The sequence below is a fragment of the Triturus cristatus genome, chromosome 5_1 (genome assembly GCF_964204655.1).
Source record: "Triturus cristatus chromosome 5_1, aTriCri1.1, whole genome shotgun sequence".
In the NCBI taxonomy this organism is placed as follows: Eukaryota; Metazoa; Chordata; class Amphibia; order Caudata; family Salamandridae; genus Triturus; species Triturus cristatus.
The window spans coordinates 466,967,109-466,991,194 of NC_140587.1; the positions used below are offsets into that span (position 1 = coordinate 466,967,109).

Consider the following 24,086-nt stretch of genomic DNA (forward strand, 5'->3'; position numbering starts at 1 on the left):
ATGAAGCTAGCTCAATCAGTGGGGGGTATCCTGAAGGTGTTTAATAACACCTCTTTTAAACCTCTGGGCCCCCCCATGGAAATCTACAAATCCCAGGCTAGAGGGGGGGCGCTTTATGGCGCCGAACTTTGGGGTTATTGCATTCCCGCTTCCCTATCTTCAATTGAGAATTCTTTTATTAGGAGACTGCTGAAATTACCTGTAAGTACTCCTCTAACTCCCTTGAGATGGGATCTGGGCCTGGTGCCCATAGAAGAGATTGCCCTGAATCGCCCTCTCCAGTTTTGGAGACGACTTTGGTCAACGCCCGAGCTGGTAAGCTATAGGTATGATCTTGGCGATATACTGTCAAGGGGAAAATCGGATAAAATCCCTTGGTTAACCTATGTAAAGAACCTCTGTTACTCCATAGGGATGGGGAACCTATGGTCCGCCCCGGAAGAGACAAGCTGTGCACTTTCGAAGAAATCATTGCGGGAGGTTTTGCAATCGTATCGGAAGGAAATGCTACTGCACTCCCCTTTGGGCAGGCTTACCGACACCTTCCTGGATATTAAGATTAGTCCCCAGTTTGAAGTTTTTTTGGATGCCATCCAACCACCTTTGGCAAAGAAACTTTACATCCAGTTCAGACACGGCTCGTTACCGCTGAGGGATTTTACTCATAGATGGTCTAATGTCTCGGACCCCTTAAGCACGTGTCCTGTATGTACTGACACCTGTGAAACAGAGCTGCATGTTGTCCTTTTCTGCCCCTTATATAACAAGGCAAGAAAAAAGTGGATCGTTCAGCTATGCAAGTCTAGGGGTCTTAGGGACTACCAGGAGGTGTTTAGAATTTTGAAGTACGATACTACCCCATTGATAGTGTTCGCAATGGCCAAATATCTTCTTTCTATGTGGTTCACTAGGTCCAAAATTATGATTTCTGCCACATAATTCCCTTGATTCTAGTATTGTCATCATTGCTACCATAGAACCCTGCGGTGTAGTGAGTTCATTTTTGGCCTTGGATATAGTTTTAATAATTTGTTTTTTGTGGAATAATCTTGTTCCTTTGTTTGTGTAATTTTTTTATTTAACAATTTTAATGCTTCGATGGATTACACTCTATACAATGTCTATTTAATCATGTTTTATTGTACATAATTATTTATGTCTTTTTATAGTATTTTACCGAAATAAAAGCTTTGACTGACTGACCGAAATAAATCAAATGTATAATATAAAGAAATAATTGTAGTGCTTGTCATTGATTATTGCACAAAAATGTTGAACTCTCATTATGGCCTACTACCAGTTACCACAATTGTAAAATAATCTATGGGCAAACTATTCTTAAAGACTCTATCGATGTCAAGCATTTATGCTGAAAGTTTCAGTCAAATACAATTTGACATGCTTATTTTCACCAGTTTATCATTTGCTATGGTGCATTACAACGAAAGCAATAGAGATGCCAAGTCTCATCATTAATATTTATACAATTGTGTGTAAACCCCATATGCTACATGATATTCTGCTTCATATTAATAATGTGTGTTATATTTGCATCATAGAAAGCTTTTTTCTTCAATATTCTTTTCATACCGAGTTTGTTAAAATATTAGGCATTCAGTTATTAAGCATGTTAAACTCATTATTCTAAAAAATCTTCTTTTTCTACAAATCCAAACACACTTTTACGGTGCTAGTACTTACATTTTTCTCAGTTTCAGTGTTCTAAACGTGTGCAATGTGCACACTTGTGTTTCGTTGTCATAATCAATTTTTATGTCATGTAAAGAGTAAGCAGCTATTAGGCTGCATCAGTATCATCACACCAGCCTGGTTGTCAGCAAGCCGTCCGTACAGTTTAGTCACCCAGTCTCGCACACCCATACGCTGCCTGTATTCTATGAAACTGTCCAGTAGGCTAGTAGCATAGTGGCAAAGCTCTATGAACTTATCTCTGATCAGAAACTATGAGTTCTGAAATGACTGACTGGTCTTTGTTAGGTTGTACTTTTTTAGGTAAGTCACAACCCACTGTTCTACTGTTGGGGGCAGTGCCTGGTTATTTTCAAATGGGTTTTCTAGTGAGTCCCGGACTGGCATCAGCACTTTAATTCATAGTTGATTCCAACCTTGTCATGTACACACAATGGTTAGCATGCTCTTGTGTGGATAGTTGATTGGTTAATACCGTGACGTGGTCAGAGTACCTTGTGGCACATCCTCTGACTAGCCACCAAGTGGGGCAGTAAGGGGCCAAACAGCAGTACAGTGCTTAGTGAGCCTCTGCAGCCAAGAGATATTGCTCAAAATGAGAAACTGAGAAACCTTCTCTGTTGTTTGGCAGAACCACTTCATTCTAGGATTTCTTCCCCTCATATCAATCTGGTCAGATGACCTATTATGGTAATGAAGAATGACCGTAGGAGCACCACAGAGGTATTCGAGAAAATATATCTTAAAAAATGGCAGGACAATCATCTTTATCAGCGTGACTTCCAATGCCAGGGAGAAGGGTAGCCTATTTCCCTTCTCCACTTGAAAATCTAACTTCTTAATCGCAGGGCTGTAGTTGTCAAAGATCATCACCTCTTTCTATTTGTTAATTGTTATTCCCAAATATTTGACAGATTCTGAGCACCATCTCAAAGGATATTCCAGCATGCAGGGGTTTGTTGCTTGGGTCGGGGTGAATATTTCAGACTTGTCCCAATTAATAGTAATTCCAACCAGAATGTCAGAGGGCACTATTTCACATATTATTGGTACTAGGTTTGCATCACGGCATTTCAGAAATAGTAGTATGTCATCTGCATTTAGAGAGATGACTAGTTGACCCTTTTAAAATTCCATTGCCCATTGCCGATGATGTTCTCTGATCTTGCACACCCAGAAAAGTTAGCTCCTTTGCATCATGGTACATGCAGCCCATGATTTGTGCTCCCCTCAGTGAACACACTGAGGGGAGAGCAAATCATGGACTGCAAGTACCATGCACACTGAGAGGAGCGCAAATCATGGGCCTCATGTTCCATGATGCATAGGAGTAAACTTTTCTGGGATATGATGTAGTGTCCGGCCACACCCTTTCCCCTACCCAAACTAATTTTCATGACCTATACTACCATTTATCACACATTCCTAATGTTCCTTTCTGTAAAAAATTGTATTCTTGCCCATTGATTACACTTCATCCGGCCCAAGTTGGAGAATACAGCTCCAGCCGGAGAGTACGGCCTGGGTGTGGAGAGAACGGCCCGGGCGCGGAGATGACAGCCCGACCGTGTATGTAAAGATACGACTCGTAAATGACCCCTGTGAATACCAAAAGTCGTAAAGTTAAAGTTTTGGCTCAGATTACCTTTGTGAATTGGCCCCTAGGACTTGGGAAACAGCCTTAACATGCGGCTAAGCCATGCATGCCATTTCCCCGCTAGCAGAACAACGCTTTCCCGAACCACACACCTGCCTTAACCACGCATATGCATGGTTAAGGCAGACAGTGGTCTAGATGTGCGAATGGGTGGGGAGAGGAACAGGAAGCATCGGGACACGAAGCTCCGGGCACAGACAGGTAAGTCGGGCTGGGGCCGGGTTTGAGGAGGTAATCTTTAGGTGTGGGGGTCGGTTTTAGGGATCAGGGTGGAGGCATTGGGGTAGTTATTTGGGAAGGGTCAGGGTTTAAGGGCTTGAGCAGGAGGGTCAGGGTAATTTTAAGGACTGGGGCCATTTTCTAGGGCTCAGGGTGGGTGAGGGGCACTTTTCAGGGGAGGAGTTCAGTTTTAGGTCTCAAGGTGGTGGGCTGGGGTCAGGGTTGTTCTTGACAGGGGGAGGGTTTTAGGCCTGACGGCAGGGGAATGGAAGGGGTAGGTTTAAGGGCAGGGGTCAGTTTTAGGGCTCAGGGCTGGGTGGGGGTAGATTTTGGCAGGGGGCAGGGTTTTAGACCTTAGGGTGGGAAGAAGATTAGAGGTAGCTCTAAGGGCAGGATGGGGTCGGTTGTAGGTCTCAAGGCGGGGGGCCCGAATTAGGGGACAGGATTTTAGAGCTCAGGGCGGGGTCAATTAGTGATAATTTACCATGCATATCCCTTTAGCAATCATGCCTTTACAACCAGATTCGTTGTAAAGTCATGCATGGTAAAAGCATGCGTGGTGAAGGAATGTGTGGTTAAGGCACATTCATTGTTGGGACTGTGTTGTTGAGGCATGTGGGGATTAACTATGCTTGCTTCTGTCATACACCCAAGGACTTTAGTGTCTAAAATCAGTAAGGAAAGTGGTCTATATAACTGTGCCTTTAGAAGCTTTTTCCCAGACTTCAGCAGGGCGAGTTATTAAAGCCTTGCAACATGAAGCATGTAGTTAAGCTTTGTATAGCACTTCTGTATTCATCGCAAACATATGGGGAGCAAGATATCATTGAAGGCTTTATAAAAGTCAGCTGTTAGGCCATCAGCTCTCTTGGCTTTACAAGTAAGAAGTTCTGCTATAGCTGTTTTAATTTCCTCTAAGCTTATATGTGTTCCTAATTGCTTCTTGTCAGATGACTCTAGCTTAATCTTGTTCATGCAGTGCCTCAAATGTTCTTAGTTCTGGGCCTCAGTGGCCGTATAAAGTTGCTTGTAATAACATATCGACCATATCTGAGGTATCCAAGATCATCCGTTCACTTTCAGTAGCTACCACTGGGATCAGGTTGCTTTGCTGGTTCCTTTTTACAGCCAAGACAGAGTATGGTCAGGTTCACCCTTACAATAAATTCCAGTTTGTGTAAGTTTGCCTAGATAGGTGACCTCATGACCGGCTAGATCATCATACTCTACCAAAGTCTGCTTTAATCCTGCTATGGCAGGGTCATTATTTGGGCTGTTCTGTAACAGATGTTTCAGCCTTGTGATCTCTTGTTCTTGCCTATGTAGTTGGGTGCGTATGGATCTAAGGAACCCTGCCTGCTTGGAGATCCCTTTCCCTTAATTACCTTAAATCCTTCCCACCGTGTAGCTTGCGTTGACACACTTACCTCATTAGTGGTGAAGTGTTCCCTAACGGTTAAAGCTATGTCTGTTCTAAACACCCTGCCGGTCAGCGCATCCGTGGGGAAGAGCCACAGCACTGATGTCTTCACTCTGGCCGGTACTTGAAGTTGCCTGTGACTGGGGACTAATCAGATAAGGCATGAGGAAGATGCTCCACCAGGCACACTCTGCACAGCACAATCATTCATCTATTCAAGAAAAAGAGTGATATACAGATGAGTAATGAGTGAAACCTTCTGCATCAGCATGAAGTATACTCCAGATGTCTACCAGCCTAAATCATCAATAATATATATCTAAGAGACTTAAGGGATAATGGTGTGCAATGAGTAGTCGACATGGATCTGTCCCTATCAGGGTCTGGCACCAGATTGAAGTTGCCACCCCAGTCAGATTCTGTGCACCAATTTTACATCAGATGTCATATATTTCATCAAGTGTTGTGAGAGTGTCAGAATTTGGGCCATACACTTTTATTAACATTACAGGATTATCAATCAGACGACTCTGAACAGTAATGCATCTACCGTTAGTATCAGATTTTATACAACCCAGGCAGAAATCTAAGAAGCATCTCATGATTATAGCAATGCTTCTAGTGTATGTACTGTTGGATGCAAACCATCTATTGAGCCCTATTGGAATACCAACAGTGGAGGCGTGTGTGGAGAGAAGTGAGTTTCCTGCAGCATGACAATGTCAACCCAGTGTCTATCTAAAAAGGCCAGCCCATGCCTCTGTTTCTGCAGTGTGCTGAGCCCCCTGACATTCAACCACAGCATATTACACATGTATTTTTCTTGCACATCTATTCTTTGATCCATCTAACATGAAGTAGTCTGTAATGAACTAAAAACCCATAAAGGATGAAATAACTTGAATGTCTGCATATACAACACTAAATGTTCGGTGTTCATGTGGAACATATCTCCTAACTACTCCCCCACCGACCAATTTACGATGAATGTAATTTCAGCATTAAACCAGAACAAACACAAATAGCAAACAAACAGACTAGTTTGAAGAACTGTGTGACAAGACAACATGTTGTATGCATATCTGAAATAGACCGATAGCAGCGTCATTATGTGAATTACTTAATGACCTTTTCCATGGACCTTTACCTGGCATGCTATTATCTGCTTAGAACTTTAAAACCATAAAACATATGGACATGGTTAAACAGGGCCAATCAGCAGTCTTCAATCTACCATATCTACAGACAGATAGCTTAGCTTAATCATTCACAGTGCTGACTGTCATGTGGGGTGCAACCAGAATCTGAAAGAGTGAGAGAAAAAGCCATGTGGGTTCAGTCATTGTCACTGAGGGTTGAGGAAGTGCCTGAAAATGGTTCCACCTTGATGTCATTTTTCTTTTTCATTGTTTGTTTGGCATGGCGTTTAGCAATGTGTTTTTAAAAAAAAAGCTTGGCTGCTTCTTCTGGTGTTGGAAAGACATGGGACTTGTCATCCCAGTGAACTCTGTTGAATGTCTTGTATGCAAAGCTTTTTAATACATAGGTAGGCTTTTCTCGGTGCTTGTACCAACTGTGTGTAGTCTGGGTAGATGAACAGCTAATTGTCCTGATGTCAAATTTAGTCTTTCTCCCTGGCAGATTTCAGAATGGTATCATGGTCAGAGTATCATGATGATCAGTCTAAGTGGTGCCTCGGGGGAGAAGTGGGGGGGGCTTGGCCCACAGAATCTGTGGGCCCTTTCAATGACAAACATGTGGACAAAGCCAGGCTGACCAAAAATGTCGAGCAGCAGTGTTTTCCATGGAGGTTTCACTGTGATCCAAAATAGTGGGTTCTGGCTGGTCCATATAAGTCTAATAATACACCGACGTGACCTAGGCTTTAGGTCTCCATTATTTACCTGTACACCAAGCAGTGACATTTCCAGTATTCCACTTTTTTTAACATGGCCGAGCAAATAACCTCTATGTCACTGATATACTGCTCAGCACCAGTCAGTTGGGTATCCTGCACTTCAACTCTAGTTTGCAACATATCAAGCTGAGATGCAATGGTGTCAAATAAGCCATTAATAGTGTTGAGGCTTTGTATCATCTTCAGAAGAAGGTCTGTTACCATTCAGGAAGGTATTCTGTTCTGAATTTGGGGTGAGTATTAGATGGGCTTCTTGGCGGGATTATGGTAGGACATGCTAACTGCCTTGGGCGTTTCAGGTCTGGCCATGGCCGGCTGGGCTATCTCACCACAGGTCTTGCTGGTGTTGCCTCTTGTTAGTGGTCAGGGATTTCAAAGCAAAGCACTCAGCCGTGTTCAAGCTGACATTTTCTTTGTAATGGTTAGATACGCTGTAATTTAGGACAGACTCTGTCCATTGACAATTCAGCTCCTTTTCTTTACAATTAGTTATGTTCCAGGCCAGATATTTAATTGGAAAGTTTTCTTATTTTATCACCTATTTCTATTGTGTCATTCCCAGTCGATTATAGTGAGATATTACTTCCTGTTCTTTCTCTTTTTCCTGTTCCAGATCAATCCTATGTGAGGGTATAAAAGGGAATTGTTCAGCCTGCTTGGTAGGCTGAACTGCACTCTCAACTCATTGCTCACACCAGAAAGCTTCCAGTTTTGCTCCCTCTTTTGCTACAGGCATTCCAGGTGCTGCACACCATCACCATATATCATAAGAGGTTTATGATATCATGTTTTTCCTCTTAGAGGTAAAGTTTTATTCAGCCTGACACCATTCAAAATTTCCATCCAGTTACCATTCTGGACGTGAAAATAGAAGGCAGCAGGCCTTATCTTCAACATAACAACTGTTAAAAAGAATGTCTCCGAAGACATGTACTCAACACATTGTGCTTCACTAAGCCCAATGCCATTCCAACACATATGGTACCAAAATATTACAAACCATATACCATACCATCATATCTCATAACATACAATACCATGCCACACCAAACACAACATGACTTATGATACCATGATATAACATACCTTATGGGAATAAAACTTCTTGAGTTGCTCAAAATAGAATCCTAGCAACAAAATTGTTATATAATGTGATTTCCTAAAGACAGTCCTCTGGACATAATTTCCATATTTAGCCAAAGAGTATTTAGTACCACATAAACAGAGGTCTACCTATTCATTACTTACTATCAGGTTTTGGTTAACATAGCATCCAGGAGCATCTGCCTAAAATATTTTCCTGCTTATTTTGAGCCTTGGAAATGTGGTTTGTTCCTGTTCAGTATTGAATGTTAATTGAGTGGATATGAATTGTAGGCATTGCATGCTGTTATGGGGAGATTTCAAACCATGAAGGTTTTACAACAGACAACGGTGTTGCTAGAGAATGCTGATGCCAGTCTCGAGTAACAGCAGTTTGTGGTTCAAATTAATTACTAATGGTTTGAAATCCCCTGAACAGAAGCCACACCAGCAGAGACATGTGGAAAAGGGGCATCCTAAGTGCTACCTTTAGATTGTCTAGCTTCTGGAGATAAAATGCTCAAACTGATTTTTGTTTCTATTTTTTACCATTCATCTTGTTCAAGATGATAAAATATGTATCTTGTCTGGCATGTACAAGGTTGATGTAGATACTTTTTAAACATTTGTTTCTCATGGTGAATGGTACATTCCTTAATTGCTAGTGAGTATTTTTAACTGGGCCAGTTTTAATTCTCAGCCATTGTCTCCTTTATTCTCCAATCAGTACTTCCACTTCCCTCCAGAAATATCAATGTCTTTCAGCTAGTTGTGTGCTTTTGACTTCTAACTGCATCTAGAAATTTAACTACTGCACTAAGGTTGATGTTAAGCACAGCAAGAAACAATTTGTTAAAGGAGAATATTGAAATGTACAGAAAACAAGCAATTGAACAGGTGCACTGCGCTTATTGCACAGCCTGCTCTACTGGAGTTTTGTTAACAAGAAACAAAAATGGCAACCATGAAAGCATGTGGAAAAACAACCAATGGATTGACTCCACTCAAGCAGCAGGAATACTCTTCCCCAGACCTCTGGAATCTGTCAACGCACAAAACAACTTTCTTACACATCCTTGATATTATCAACCTGAAAGTTGATTGCCTGGGGTGGCGGAAGTGACATCACATACTCTTTGACTTTGAAGACATCACAGGAAGTGACATTATATGATAATTGACCCTGCATTCTTCTACAAATCATGTTACATGGCCTTAACCTTGATAAAATCACAATACATTGATGAAGTTTCATAATAGTTTCATAACTAATGTAGGAACACAGACAAATGTCTATTTAAGATTGGAGCATCCTCCCCAGCCTGGGTACTCACTAATCCCTATGCCACAGAAGGAGCTTAGTATAATACATCTTTATTCATGTAACCACAAACTCAGCATTCTAAACCTGCATTCACTTCATTATGCTCTAATGCTTATGTCACACTTCTATGGACTGTATCAGGAGCCAAAAGGGATACATCATTGCCAACTCACACGACACTACGACACTACAACAATAACACCTATATTATGGTGTGGGCTTAATCTTTCAAAGTTCTGGGGCATAAAATGTGCCCTGAATTGTAGTGTGTGAGTGGAGCAAGTGAGCCAGACCTCTTCTAAGGGATTGTGCTGCCCTAAAAAGAAATGGAAAGAAGGGGATCTAATAGTGCATTTTAAAGCACCATTTTTCACATAAATTTGCAAAATGCTATAGGCTTTGAAAGAACAATTATTAAATATATAACTCCTCTCAATGTATGCCAAGCCATTGAAACCTGGCATTCCCCAAGTGTTGAACCCATTTTTTTTTAAATGTGCTACGGGTGCCCTCATGTGTCAAAAATTACCTCCATTGTGCGCATATGTTTGAGTGATACCCCATATGCCACGAGGGATCCAATATACCACATTGTATCATGGATACCCCATATGTCATGGGTGCCCCATAATATGATAGTGCCAGAATGTTGGCATTTATGCTGTCGATATGTCAGAGGTGACCATTATTTCAAAAATTACCTCTCTAAGCCAGGGTGAGAATTTTATCATGGGTGCCACCCTCCCTTAAGTCAGTTTGTCCTCCTTCATGCCAGGAATTACCTCCAATGTTCTGGTACTATCATTTTGCACCCTTGTAAAGAATTTCTTTAAGCATGCCAGATTGTTTTCATGGGTGCCCATATGCAACAATTACCTCTAATATGCCAGTACCAGTATTTTACCATGGGTGCCCATTATGCCAAGATTTACTGCCAGTGCCAGTATTTTGTCACAGGTGTCTGTCATGTTGAGAATTGCCTCATGTATGCCAATACTAGTATTTTGGGTGTGTCTATAAGGCAAAATTACTTTCAGTGTGCCAGGGCGAATGACAGACTCACAAGCACAACACCACATTCTCTCTCGCTTCCATTCGCTCAGCACACGCTCTTACCCCAATTCATTCTCACATACAGTCACTCCTAATCTCACTCAATTATTGTCACTCATTTTGAATCACTTTTACTTACTCACATTGAATATCACATATTTTCACTACCTGTCACTGACTCTCACTCACTTCCCCCAAACACCTCCTTACACAGAGATTCACATTCTCACACGTGCTTTCTCTCACATAAACACCCTCTCACATACGATGGTCATTTAAAAGCAATTGTTTACTAACTAAGTTGGCATGAAAGGTTCCGTTCTAACTAATTGTTCTCCATTTTCTTATTACACTAATTGTGAATAATCAAATATTATTCACTAATAGTATAACAGAAAACTAACAGAAAACAAGGAGTGCTCAGCAGTCCTTGTGTTTTGGCACAGATTTTGCCACCTCTGAGGTTAGGGTCACAAAGGCAGTGTCAGCGGTCACAAGGGGAAAGCCAGGGTCACAGCTGCAACCCCTAAATGATGTCAATGGCTAAGTCCTTATTTAATCTAGTTGTAAAGGTAGTACTTTTACATCTTGAGGGTTGAGGCCTTTTGTATGTATTTATCAGAAAGAGAATTTACCAAGTGTAGCTCAGAGAAAGCATTAGGAGAGAATTTTTAATGAAGCAGTCAAAATGGCTAATAATCTTCCCCTGTCTTACCTTTTTGAAAATGTTGCTGCTAAATCAGAGGAGTTGCCAAATATTTAAATAAGGAAGTGAAATCAACCAAAATCTCTTCATGATCCACCAGACTCCAAGAACCATATGAAGACAAATAGGTGTAGTATCCTGGTTTGTTATGGTTCATGATGTGCCAGTGGAATGCTGCCTGAATGATGCAAGATGGAATGTTGGGAGTGGGAACTTACAGTTGGAGAAGGGCTGAGCGCCTGGCTGGCTGCTCCTGGTGGGGCTGAATACTACTGAACCTACATCTTGTAACCAACCTGAATAAATCCTCCTGAAACATCACAATCAGCCTGGACTTGATTACTACAATAGGCATCATATTGAAGAATTCTCTTAGAACACTCTCTTAATAACCATTGAAAATGCAAATCTCTCTAATCACTGAAGACACCTGATCCTTACTAACATCACCAAAAACCTGACCTACAAACTATTACCCTATTAGAAGACACTAGTTAGTCTTACCTAGGTCAAAGCTGTGTTTCCACACTGCATACATTTTGTTGTGGTTACAGCCCTGCTGTAAAATCCCTCACTTGATTTGGGAGACCAGTTGGTCAGTTTTTAGACTTCTGTTCCTAAAGTTGTGGAGCCTTACAATGCTCTCATCCTTCTGCAGAAAACGTTTTTCTGAATTTTAGTACAGCAACACCCGTGCTTTGGGAGGTTGGCAAATATTTATACCACAAAATAAAATCTTACAAAAGTTAAACATGTCATCCTCTCATCTAGTAGATTTGAATAGTAGAGAGTCGGACTTTTAGGCTATAGGAGAGAGAGATGCCACACTTTTGATCTAACCTGTAGCTGAACACTCACAAGGCTAAAACACTACGACCTACTGGGCACTGAGAGAAATCGCTAGCGTTAGGGGCTTAAAAAAACCCCCACAGGAAATAAGTTAATTTACATTTTAAGATTAGTTAAAAATATATATATATTTGCTTAGAAAGATGGTCAAAGTGGTACCAAATTTCCTCATTCTTGCCTTCCGGTTCCAATTTCCTAAAAAGTGTTTTCTCCCACTGCAAAAGAATAGGCATTTCTAGCATCCAGTTTTTACGCCCAGGCAGTGGACTAGACTTCCATCCTCTCAAACTATACTTTAAAGATTCTACTAGGGTTCTATTAGCCCACAATGTCAGACGTATGTAAATGTGCATTTAGCAATAAAGTAGTCTTATAAAACGAACAAAGGAGATCGCTCCAAAATGTTGCCAGTAATTAACTTCTTGCATTCCAGAACATTATTCCAAAAAGAACTTATCTTCTGACAACTTCAAAGCATATGTTATGTTACCTGGTGCCAAATTACAATTCTTCCTTTCAGCCAAATGCTCCATTACCATTTGAACTGACGATCAATATAATTGGAAAAAGATCTTTGCTTCGTGTATCTTGACCTCAAATGAAGTTTGGTCCTAATTTTCTCACTATAAGCACTTGCCCACATTCAAGTGCTAATTGCTGTCTCTATGTACTCCAACCACAAACTTCGTTGTATCAAGATCATTTATACTAACCCTATCCCCTTGTAGTAGTCTGAATATAAAAGATGCACTCTGTGTAAAAGAGAAGGTATTTCAGCAAATCTAGTATTCAGCACCGATGACGGACTAGTTGTAATACATTTTTCCCAAAGTTTAATAGGAACAATTGAAGCAAAAAGATGGCTATTTCTAAATGACCATCCACATGAGTGCCCCGCCTGCGTATTCCTTGCAGCTGATGTGCAAACAGTTGGTCAAAGACCACAGTGATAGGGTAGATTACTTTAATGTTGCAAGCTACCTATTTCTTCCAGGTATTTCTAAAGTCGGAGATATCCTTGAGGCGGGATACATTATGCTCTTCTCATCTGCCTAAGTGGACTACCATCTACATTCTTCTCAGTTTTAAAAATATGCACAACTTCATCATGACAGGCGGGCTGAGGGTCTGGGGGGGGGGTCAGAGATCCCAGAATACGCCCACCTCATGGGGCGCATATTAATGGAAGAACTGGGTAGAGGTGCAGTCTCCCAGAGACCAGAATGATTAACAATAATATGCCAGACTCGCTGTGTCAACTCAGGGAGAGGTGGAGGAGGGACTTGGGTGACTTTGAGGACTTTGGGCTTTATTTATGAACCCTTGCATCACTTTTACGCAGTGGTTGTGTCACTTTTTGTGATGCTACGGCGGCGTAAATAATGCGCCATGTTGTGCCATATTTACGAAGTGACACATCTAAGCAGGTGCGTCACTTTGTAAACCCCTGCGCTACATTATACCTCTGTCAGGTATAATGTATGCAGGGTGGGCGTTCCCCCGCATCAAAGCCTCATAGAAGTGGTGCATTGAAATCTATAAGATTTCAGTGCCCCACTTCTAGGACACCATTGCATCATAACCTTATGCCTACCTCATGGCAGGCGTAAGGGTGAGGCAGGCCCTTTCACACGGGACTTGCCCCATGTGAAAGGACAAATTGCTGGAGTTGTGTTTGTTTTCAGACACACCCCAGCAATGCATTACTTTTGCGCCTAGAGAGATGTCAGTAAGACTGACGTATCTGTGACTCTTTGTGACATGATGCACCGTACTGTATATACAGCAGGCCTGGCTATAGAATTTTTTCTTTCTGTGGGCCATAAAGAAGAATGGGTGCGCCATGAAGGTGAATGTGTGCTGGCTAAAAAACACCAAAGTGCCAGATGTACGACCTGCAAAATAAAGAAAAATGAAACGTTTCAGTTTCTTTTTTTGAAGGGCAGGCAGTGCTCTCTGGGACCACTGCCTGCTCTCAAAAAATATTTTCCAACATACTCACAAAGGGGTCCTCTGGGGACCCTTTCCCCTTTGCGAGTGGTTTACCACCTACTTGAGTAGGTGGTAAACTGCGAGTGTTTTGCGGCCGCAAATGCGGTCGCAAAACACTAGTCATAGCATGTTGACTCGCTATTAGGAAAGGACGCCCCTTCCTAACAGCGAGAATCGCAAATGCTATATAGCATTTCTACATGCTGTTACCTTTTTTTGAAGCCGCAAACGGGAGGTTCTCCCGTTTCCGGCAGCAAAAAAAGGATCGCACATCTGGCCCAAAGTATTTAATCAATCTGATATTTTAGGTATTGCATCTGCCTTCGTTTGACATTTTAAAAAGAATAAACAGCACCCAAAGAGCTACATGCCCTCCTGGCCCACCCTCTAGAACTGGGCCTGAAATACGGCACAACCATGGTGTCACAAGGAGGGTGCACTGAGAAGTGTTGCATTGCTGCTTTGTCGCAGCGATGCAACACAACTCATAAATAAGGCCCATTGACTGAGAGGGCGTGCTGATGCACCCTCGTGATGTTGCTATTAAGGTGCGTCTATGCCTAATACAATTACAAATACTTCACAGGGTCTCCTATGACAAGAACAGATTGTATAATACGGGTAGGGCATCCACACCAAATTGTTTACAGTGTGTTGAGGCAGTAGGGTCGTTTATGCACAGACAATGGGACTACATCCCTATACTAATCTACTGAAGTGTGATCATCAGGGAACTTTTGCACACACTTGATGTTTCGCTCCCGCTCGACCCAAAATATATCTTGTTGGGAATCCCTAATTACATTGATGTCCCTCACTTCAAACTCATGTTTAGTGCATTGCCCCTGGTGGAGGACATGAATGGAGACGGGGATGGACCTTTACATGGCAACGGATAAAGTGACCTACTGCAGTGGAGTCTGTCCCTGTAAGTTACACAAGATTTGGGGATGGTGGAGGGTTTACTATGGGCTGGAGTCTACAGCAGGTTGTTTCAGTGCAACAATTGGTACACCTACAGGACAAGCTCCATCTGAGTCAGGGTACATTGCTCTGCTTTCTAAGTACTGTTCCATATCCATTTTTTATCTCTGTGCCTTGATGAATGTACTGTTATACAAATGGCACTGTGTACCTGCAATGTGTATTTTCTGGCAATGGTGCCTGTTGAACGTAACTGTCTTGTTTTTATTGGTCTTCTGCATACAACAAAAAATAAAAACATATTCCTACTGACCGTAATTATACACTGCAATGTATATATTCTCCTTTCGAGGAGATAATATTGGATAGGGCGCTTCAGGTGTGGCCTTGCCAGGATCTAGCATACGATAACTTCACCTTTTTCTCTGATAATATCCCAACACTCTTGTTACTCACAAAATGACTAATTACTGTACAACTTTTTTTACACAATGTTGAGTCTATAGTAAATCAGAAAGAAGATCCCCTTCCTTTAATCAAACGGCTTGTTCCATGATTTAAACAGTTGCATATCAGTCACAATGTATATATTTTCGCATAATTGCAAAAGCCTAACTCAATTTACTAAAACATACAATGTCCATGTTTTTTTCACTACATGATTCACCCATAACTAAAAGGCCCTAACTATCTCATCTCTTATTTGCTTGATTATGCTACATCTTCTTTAGCTTTACAGCACGCCCTTTAGCTCACTGAACATTTTTGCTCACAAAGGTCACTTTACAGTATGCTGAAGAATACTAGAGTACAAAGAATCTGGGACACCTACACCAGAGGCTTCACCATTCAGACAACAAGAAACACAAAAGAGGAAATACAAGCCTACACTAGGCAAATTGAGCATTTACAGTACTAGACTGATGAATCTGGCCTACATTATGATTTAAGTCCACAGAGCAAGTTTGGTGGCCATTAAAGTTTCCAAGCTTTCATCAGATGAGCCAGAAAAGTAGGAAATGCATCTTCTCCTTACCATTTTTGTCTGCTCTTCTCAAAATCTGCAAAGAAAGATATACAAGAATTATAATCAATTTGATCTGAGAATGAAAAATCTAAAAATAAATTGTTGTTTGCTCTATATGATACTGCAGTGATTATAGCATTGCAAGATAAATCTCAGGTGGAATATCTTCTGTGCTACTACTGTGCATGCTATCGTTCTAAACCCCATGTAATGTTTTACAGAAAGGAGCAGTGAAGGAAACCACACTTTGTAAGGCACCTGAGAATGCTCCTACACAACCAGCAGTGGCCTGCTTTGCATGAGATTACATAAAACTGTTTAACAGCCTCATGCTGGACAACTAGCTTGGTAGCCTAACTGATATTCACTACAGAACATAAATCATTCAGCATGATAGGAGCCAACATGAAAAACCCCTGTGCAAATTAAGATCAGAATGGTATTCTTCCTGGCAAGTCACTCATTTCTAGAATGCAATGAAGGCCTGGATTCACAACAGAAATTCAGAAATTTACTACCATGGGATAACACCTACATTAGGAGTAAAGTTCACAGGCATAGATAAATATATTTTTATAAATGTAACAGGCATACATTTACTCATGAGTAAAAGTAGCATACATTTGCATTTTCACTTTAACATTTTTCTTGATGTCCTTAGGTAACCTCGAGTGTTCAAGTGAGTGACAATTGTAAAACAAACTTTTCACTCAACATTTTAAGATCCCCTCTTCTGTCTTCTACCTAATCTCCTTCTGTGGGCCCTGGCGGTGGTACATATGAAACCACCAATAAACGAGATAACAATGATAAAAGTAGAAGATTCTCATGAGAAAGGAATACAACTTAACAGTAGGAGAAATTAAGGTGAACAATAGCTTAAAAACAAGGTATGATAAAGTTGAATGTAGGTAGAGTGATATTCATTAATCGTGAACATGTCACGTAAGAGAAGTGTTCAACTGATCGTAATTCCGTGTCCCTTTCTCATTATCGGCCATGTCAATGGCAATACAATTTGCACACCTGCAGGTAGCTACTGTTCCTCCATGAGTTATAAAATATAGGTTTCAAAACATATTTTTCAAATATTTACTCTTGAGCAAGTCTGCAAGAAAATAATAAAATTGTTGCCTAACTCTACCTATACAGCAGTCATGGGTGACACAAGTTAAACCTAGTGGGGTACCCAGCAGCCTAGAGATATAAATATGTTTTCAAAAACATTAATTTGGGTGAAATTAAGGGTGCCACATGCATGATGCCATGAACTGCTTCACACAATCTTAATTGGATACAGGTGCAAACATGTATTCCAGGTCTAATGTTAAAGATGAAGTTTCGATGTCATATAATAGGCCACATTCATTAAATATTTTGCAAAAGAGGAATTTTCTGGATCATTGATTTATCATTTTTTGTGCTAAATCCTTTTCAGGTGAAACTTCACAGTTTGACAGGTCATATTTTGAAAGTTATTTGAAGGCTGATTTAGATTTTGTTGTATTGTTGCTCATTTGAACAAATATTCTTCTTATTTACCATGTGTATCTCTATATTTCTAACAAGTGTAAATATATTTACTAATGCAGATGTCTCCAGCAAGAGTGCAGATAAATCTGCAGTATTAAATTACACTCAGGGGATGGTGAGTGGGTATTGTAAGGTATGGTTTGTTTTGGAATTCTGAATCTCCCACAAAAATGTACGTTTGTGGCATTTCCCTCCCTGCACTCTGCTCCTTTTCTATCCTGGAAATGATTGGAGAAGTCCCCGTCCATGGCGGAGGGGGAATGGATATCGCACACATTTGGTCGGCCTACAGATGTAAGGCTTCTTACACAGGGAAAATATTTTCCCCACAGAGAAAACAAGCATTGGCGATGGCAATAGGTCTGGATGCCTCAGGTTGTGCAGTGGTTAATTAATTTTTTTATTGTAAGCACATGGTAAAAACTAAAGGAAAGAAAGAAAATAAGTCATTATCAAACAAATGTAAACAATTTTTACATTAAGTAAAAACCGGTTTAAGGCTGCTTTACTGGTGATTTTTTAAACATAATAAGCACAGTGTTACTTAGACACTTTATAACTTTATTCAGAAGACAGGAAATATATCCCCATCTAACTGAGTACCCAAAGTGCAAGCAAATTAAATAGCTGGTATTTGATGTTAACATAAAAAAGCCCACTCTATGTTTGCTATGTCACTGAAGAAAAAGGAACTATTTGAAGTGGATGTGAACGTAGGCACATAGGCATTGTGCAGTCAAAGTGAAAGAAACCAATGGGAAAAGTGGGGTGATATATTTCTCATGCTGTAGATGGAAGAAGCGAGTTGTGCATGACCATTAAACAGAACAATTGATGGAGCCCTCTCTGCATGTATATGTGTTTGTATATACATATATATCCCCAACTAAAAGATCAACTGTAGGGCCTTCTTTTTCAGCTGGTGCCTGTGTCAGGGACAAACCTTGACCCGAAAAAAATGTAATCACCAAGGATTGATATTGCCGCACTCCAGGAGAGTCTTATAAAGTCAATTTTATTTGTAAACCACCACCGACGCTTTTTGACTCTCAAATCTTGCTCACAGTAAAGTGAGTCCATCTTCAATTTCAACTATATGCAAACATCATGCCTGGCCAATTATGGGTCATTATGGGAGCTGAAGTTATCAGAATAAAATATACATTTTTGAAAAACAATATGTCCATTGCTATTGAGACATTATTAAATAGTTTTCTGAAGTATATTGCACACACATGCGAGGTCAATTAAAACATTCATAATGCATATTCTTCGCTATTTCACAATATTATATGGGGGAATGATGGCTGTAATGTATTTTCACTCTGACATTACCACATGATGGCAGTGATTTAGGCTAGATGCCATGTTTCCTGGACTGGCTAAGTACCAATGGGCTCTGTTGTACGGCCTTTGTGCTTATTGGCTTATGTATGTAGGTGGGGGTGTTCAGCTACCAGTAATGTCATGCCATACAGTCTAATATATAGTATTGTCGCTGAGTCAGATTTAGTAATGGTGTACTCGGAGGATGTATATCAGCCCTTTTCAGTGAGGATTGACTCTATTTATATGCAGTTATTGTTACTCCACCCCTTGTGGTTGTCAGAGGTATACTGCAAGTCCTCAGCATAGCATACTAGCTATGACTATGTTGCAAAGTATTGACAAGGATTCAGGTGAGGTATCATACATCCCATAGTAGTTAAGTGCCAATGGGGCTCTGTTATATGGTTTATATGCTTGTTGAGTAGCATATATAGGTGGGGGTGTACAGTTAGCGGTTGTTTCATGCCATACTGTCTAATATATAGTAATGGTTTGGTAACCAAAAGCTCAGAAAATGTATACCATCTGCTTTAGGTGGGCAGGACCCTCATATTTTGCAGTTGTTATATCTCCACCCATTGTGGTTGTCTGTCCATAAGGAAACCAGCGGTGTGCTACAAATCCTCAGCATTGCATTTAAAATAATTTTATAGGTGCTCATCTAAACTTTTCTCCATTTTGTCACCCCAATGTATGGTAGTATATAGTGATAACTTTTGATGGTGTGCCCAAGGTGTGATTGTGTCACAAGAACACTCTTCCCAACTGAATTGGTCAGATATTGCATATCAGATTTACTGAGATACTGTGAGCCCAAATAATGTAAACCCCAATTTTTAGCAGATGTATTATGGAACAGCCTCACATCTTGTTTCAAATCAACTGGTGCATATAGCTATGTGATGCATTACAGTTCATCATTTGGATGACTCCAAATACAGTTCCTTGTCATTCAGTCCATATGGTGCCTTCGTTGTAAGTCTTATAATGAGGCTTAACTCCAGTCATCTCAGTTTGAGGACTGTCCCCCCTTTCTCATTCTTAGGTATGCTCGCTATCCCATAGTAGCGCATACTTTGCTAGTCTTTTTCACGGTGTGTAATAAGATGCTCGGCCATGGCATAGTTCAACTCTTTGTTTTGCATCGCTCTTACATGCTCTAGTATGCACTTTTTTAGAGGGCAGATGGTACTACCCACGTACCTTAATCCACAAAAACATTCTCTCACATATACTATGTATGTAGTGTCACATGTAATCCTCTCATTGATCTTAAACATCCAGGAAGCATCTAATGTTCTTCCCAACCTAGAAGACTTTGCACTTCTCACAACGTATGAAGCCCATTTGTCACTTGTCCAGACAATTTTTAGTTTTTTTGATGGCAAAGTGGCTCCTCACTAGGTTATCTTTTATTGGGGGTACCTTTCGATAGGTAACAGTGGGTCTGGGCCCTAGTATGTTGCCAATGCCCGGATCTGCAGCAAACATTTTTTTTTTTTAACAAACATTTTTGTGCCCTGGCTGGGTCCCTCTGGGACCTCCCTAAGAGACATACAGGTCAGGGTATTCCTACCCTGACCCCTTCTCCTTTTTTTTATTGTTTTTGTGGACTCAGCAGAAGCCAAGACAATCAGATCTCAGAATGAGATCAGGAGGGTTCGCGGAGTCTTCGCGTCCCTATGTATACAAATTAGAATTTCCTTTAATATCTCCAAATTTACTGAACGGATTTACACCAATTCACAAAAGGTCTCTTTCTGGACCAATAGCCACCTTTCTGCAAAATTTGGAGTAATTCTTTATAGCGGTTCAGGATGTAGTCACATCTAAAATTCCTATGGGAGTTAACATGGGAAATGCACCTTTTTCTCAGCCCCCACGTGACAGATTGACCTGAACTTTTACATGTACAAGAATCACCGGGGCGCTTTTGTTAATTTTGTGAAGATTCTTCAACTGGCACCAAAGATATAAGCAATCAAAAAATGCCTTTCCTATAGAAACATGGTCCTAACTATATCTATATTCACTGAAAAAACCATAGGTTTCACACATGTTATAGTTAGCGGAAATTTTACTGATAAAAAACCAGTGAAATTCCCCCGTTATAGTTAGCGCAGGCAACTATAACTCACGCGACTGCAATCCTCTGCTGATGCTAATACTGTATTTAGACACTTATTTGCCCATGTCTTCTTCCATACATTTTTAGCTATACATATATTACAAATATTTTTTTTTCATAAAGACACATATGTCATCAGCAGAAGATTGCAGTCGCGTGAGTTATAGTTGCCTGCGCTAACTATAACGGGGGAATTTCACTGGTTTTTTATCAGTAAAATTTCCGCTAACTATAACATGTGTGAAACCTATGGTTTTTTCAGTGAATTTGCAAGGTTTTTTAAATGCTAATTCCTAACTATAACGTGTGTGAAACCTATGGTTTTTTCAGTGAATTAGTACGGTTTTTTAAATGCTAAGTTTTTTTCCCTTATAATAAGCCCTGTACATTTGGTGGCCTTCGGCCACCAAAAGCACAGGGGGTGGGGTAAGTGTGGATAGTGTTTTTTGCCCTTAACATAAGCCCTGTACATTTGGTGGCCTTTGGCCACCAAAAGCACAGGGGGTGGGGTAAGTGTGGATAGTGTTTTTTTTATTTTTATTTTTTTACCGTACGCTTACGGTAAGCGTACAGTAAGCGTACCCCGCGAAATTGCCGAAAAAAAAATAAAAACGTTTTTGCACTTGGGGGATGTTTGGGGACTCCCTCAACATGACTATGTGGGAGGGAGTTGTCAAAACAGCCCCTTTACATGTTTTTGGGCTTGATATTTTAAAAATCACTCTCAGTGCGAGAGACAAAATGGCGGCCGCCGCTTCCTGGTTTCGGCCGATTCGAATGTTTACTAAGATCTAAGAGCCAATCAGAATCGCGCTCGCGCACGCCACCGTACGCTTACCGTAAGCGTACGGTAAGCGTACCGTAAGCTGGCTCAGATATATATATTGATTTAAAGGCTATTTTCTCAGAATCTACTGAACAGATTTACACCAAACCTACAAAAGGCACTTCCTTGACCTAGGGACTACCTCTCTGCCAAATTTTGAGTAATTCTGTTCAGCCGTTCGGGCTGTAGCTCGTTCTAAAGGTCCTATGGAAAAATGCATGGGAAAAACGCGTTTTGGGACCCCCCTTTTATCTCAGCCCCCGCTTGACGGATCCCCCCGAGACTTTCAGGGTAGGAGCGGAGCGTAGCGCCCCACCTATTTTGAAAAATTTGCGAGGATTCGTCGACCGGCGCCAAAGTTATTCAAAATAGAATGTTGAGGTTTTCCTATGGAAACGTGGTCCTAACTATAACTACCTACTGGCTATCGCCAGTAGGTAATATATATTCACTGAAAAAACCATAGGTTTCACACATGTTACAGTTAGCGGAAATTTTACTGATAAAAAACCAATGAAATTCCCCCGTTATAGTTAGTGCAGGCAACTATAACTCACGCGACCGCAATCCTCTGCTGATGCTAATACTGTATTTAGACACTTATTTGCCCATGTCTTCTTCCATACATTTTTAGCTATACATATATTACAAATATTTTTTTTTCATAAAGACACATATGTCATCAGCAGAAGATTGCGGTCGCGTGAGTTATAGTTGCCTGCACTAACTATAACAGAGGAATTTCATTGGTTTTTTATCAGTAAAATTTCCGCTAACTATAACATGTGTGAAACCTATGGTTTTTTAAATGCTAAGTTACTTTACGCCATTCGTGGCGTGCGCGCCCACTCAACGCAGTTCGTTCCGTGCGCGCACGGTGCGCTTCGCGCACCGTGCGCGCACAGTGAGCACGCGGTGCGCTTCGCGCACCGCGCGCCCACTTTACGCAGCTAGTGCCGTGCACGCACGGTGGGCGTGCACGATGCGCTTCGCGCACCGTGCGCACATGGAGGACATATGATGCACTTCGTTTTGAAAGGTAATATTTTAATTTTTCGTATATGTTATAAGCCATGCACAAATGGTGCCCTTCGGGCACCATTTGCACACGGGGTGGAGAGAGTGTGGATAATTTTTTTTTTTTTTTTTTTTATATTTTAGTTTAACTCATCTTTAATAAGCAATGCACAATTGGTGCCCTTCGGGCACCAATTGCACACGGGGTGGGGAGAGTGTGGATAATTTTTTTTTTTTAATAATTTTTTACCGTACACGTACAGTAAGCGTAATCGGCGAAATTAGCGAAAAAATAAAAAATACGTTTTTGGCCTTGGGGGATCTTTGGGGACTCCCTCAACATTGCTATGTGTGTGGGAGCTGTCTAAACAGCCCCTTTACATGTTTTTGTGCTTTATATTTTAAACATCACTCTCAGTGCGAGAGAGAAAATGGCGGCCGCCGCTTCCTGGTTTCGGCTGATTCGAATGTTTACTAAGATCTAAGAGCCAATCAGAATCGCGCTCGCACACGCCACCGTACGCGTACGGTAAGCGTACCGTAAGCGCACCGTAAGCTGGCTCAGATATATATATTGATTTAAAGGCTATTTTCTCAGAATCTACTGAACAGATTTACACCAAACCTACAAAAGGCACTTCCTTGACCTGAGGACTACCTCTCTGCCAAATTTCTAGTAATTCTGTTCAGCCGTTCGGGCTGTAGCCCTGTCTAAAGGTCCTATGGAAAAATGCATGGGAAAAATGCGTTTTGGGACCCCCCTTTTATCTCAGCCCCCGCTTGACGAATCCCCCCGAGACTTTCAGGGTAGGAGCGGAGCGTAGCGCCCCACCTGTTTTGAAAAATTTGCGAGGATTCGTCGACCGGCGCCAAAGTTATTCAAAATAGAATGTTGCGGATTTCCTATGGAAACGTGGTCCTAACTATAACTACCTACTGGCGACCGCCAGTAGGTAATATACATATGATAAAGGCTTCTAGCAATCCGAAACACGTCTCTCTTTTATCTCGGGGATTGAGGGTGACCTGAGAGAATAAACAGATGCCGAATCCTGACTACCTCCAGTTCGTGGCTTCTCCCGTGGATGATTCTGTGGGGGCCGGATCGAGTGCACATATATATATATATATAACTATCAGTAGATTATATATATATATATATATATATATATATATAATCTACTGATAGTTATAGTTAGGACCGAGTTCCCATAGGAAATCTGAAAATTCTATTTTGAATAACTTTGGCGCCAGTTGACGAATCCTCGCGAAATTTTCATAACTAATGGGGCGCTCCGCTCAGCTCGTACCCTGAAAGTCTTGGGGTGATTCGTCAAGCGGAGGCTGAGAAAAAAGGGGGGTCCCAAAACG

General features: G+C 41.1%; 1 protein-coding gene across 1 annotated transcript in view; it reads right to left on the minus strand.

Annotated features, from left to right (window-relative positions):
- The window catches only part of NECAB1 (N-terminal EF-hand calcium binding protein 1), a 1,647,431-nt gene that overhangs the window by 1,479,748 nt on the left and 143,597 nt on the right, over nt 1–24,086 (minus strand). The window contains exon 2 of the mRNA XM_085605303.1: nt 15,892–15,916. Within this exon, the coding sequence (XP_085461429.1) occupies nt 15,892–15,916 (25 nt within the window). The remainder of the gene's footprint in view (nt 1–15,891; nt 15,917–24,086) is intronic.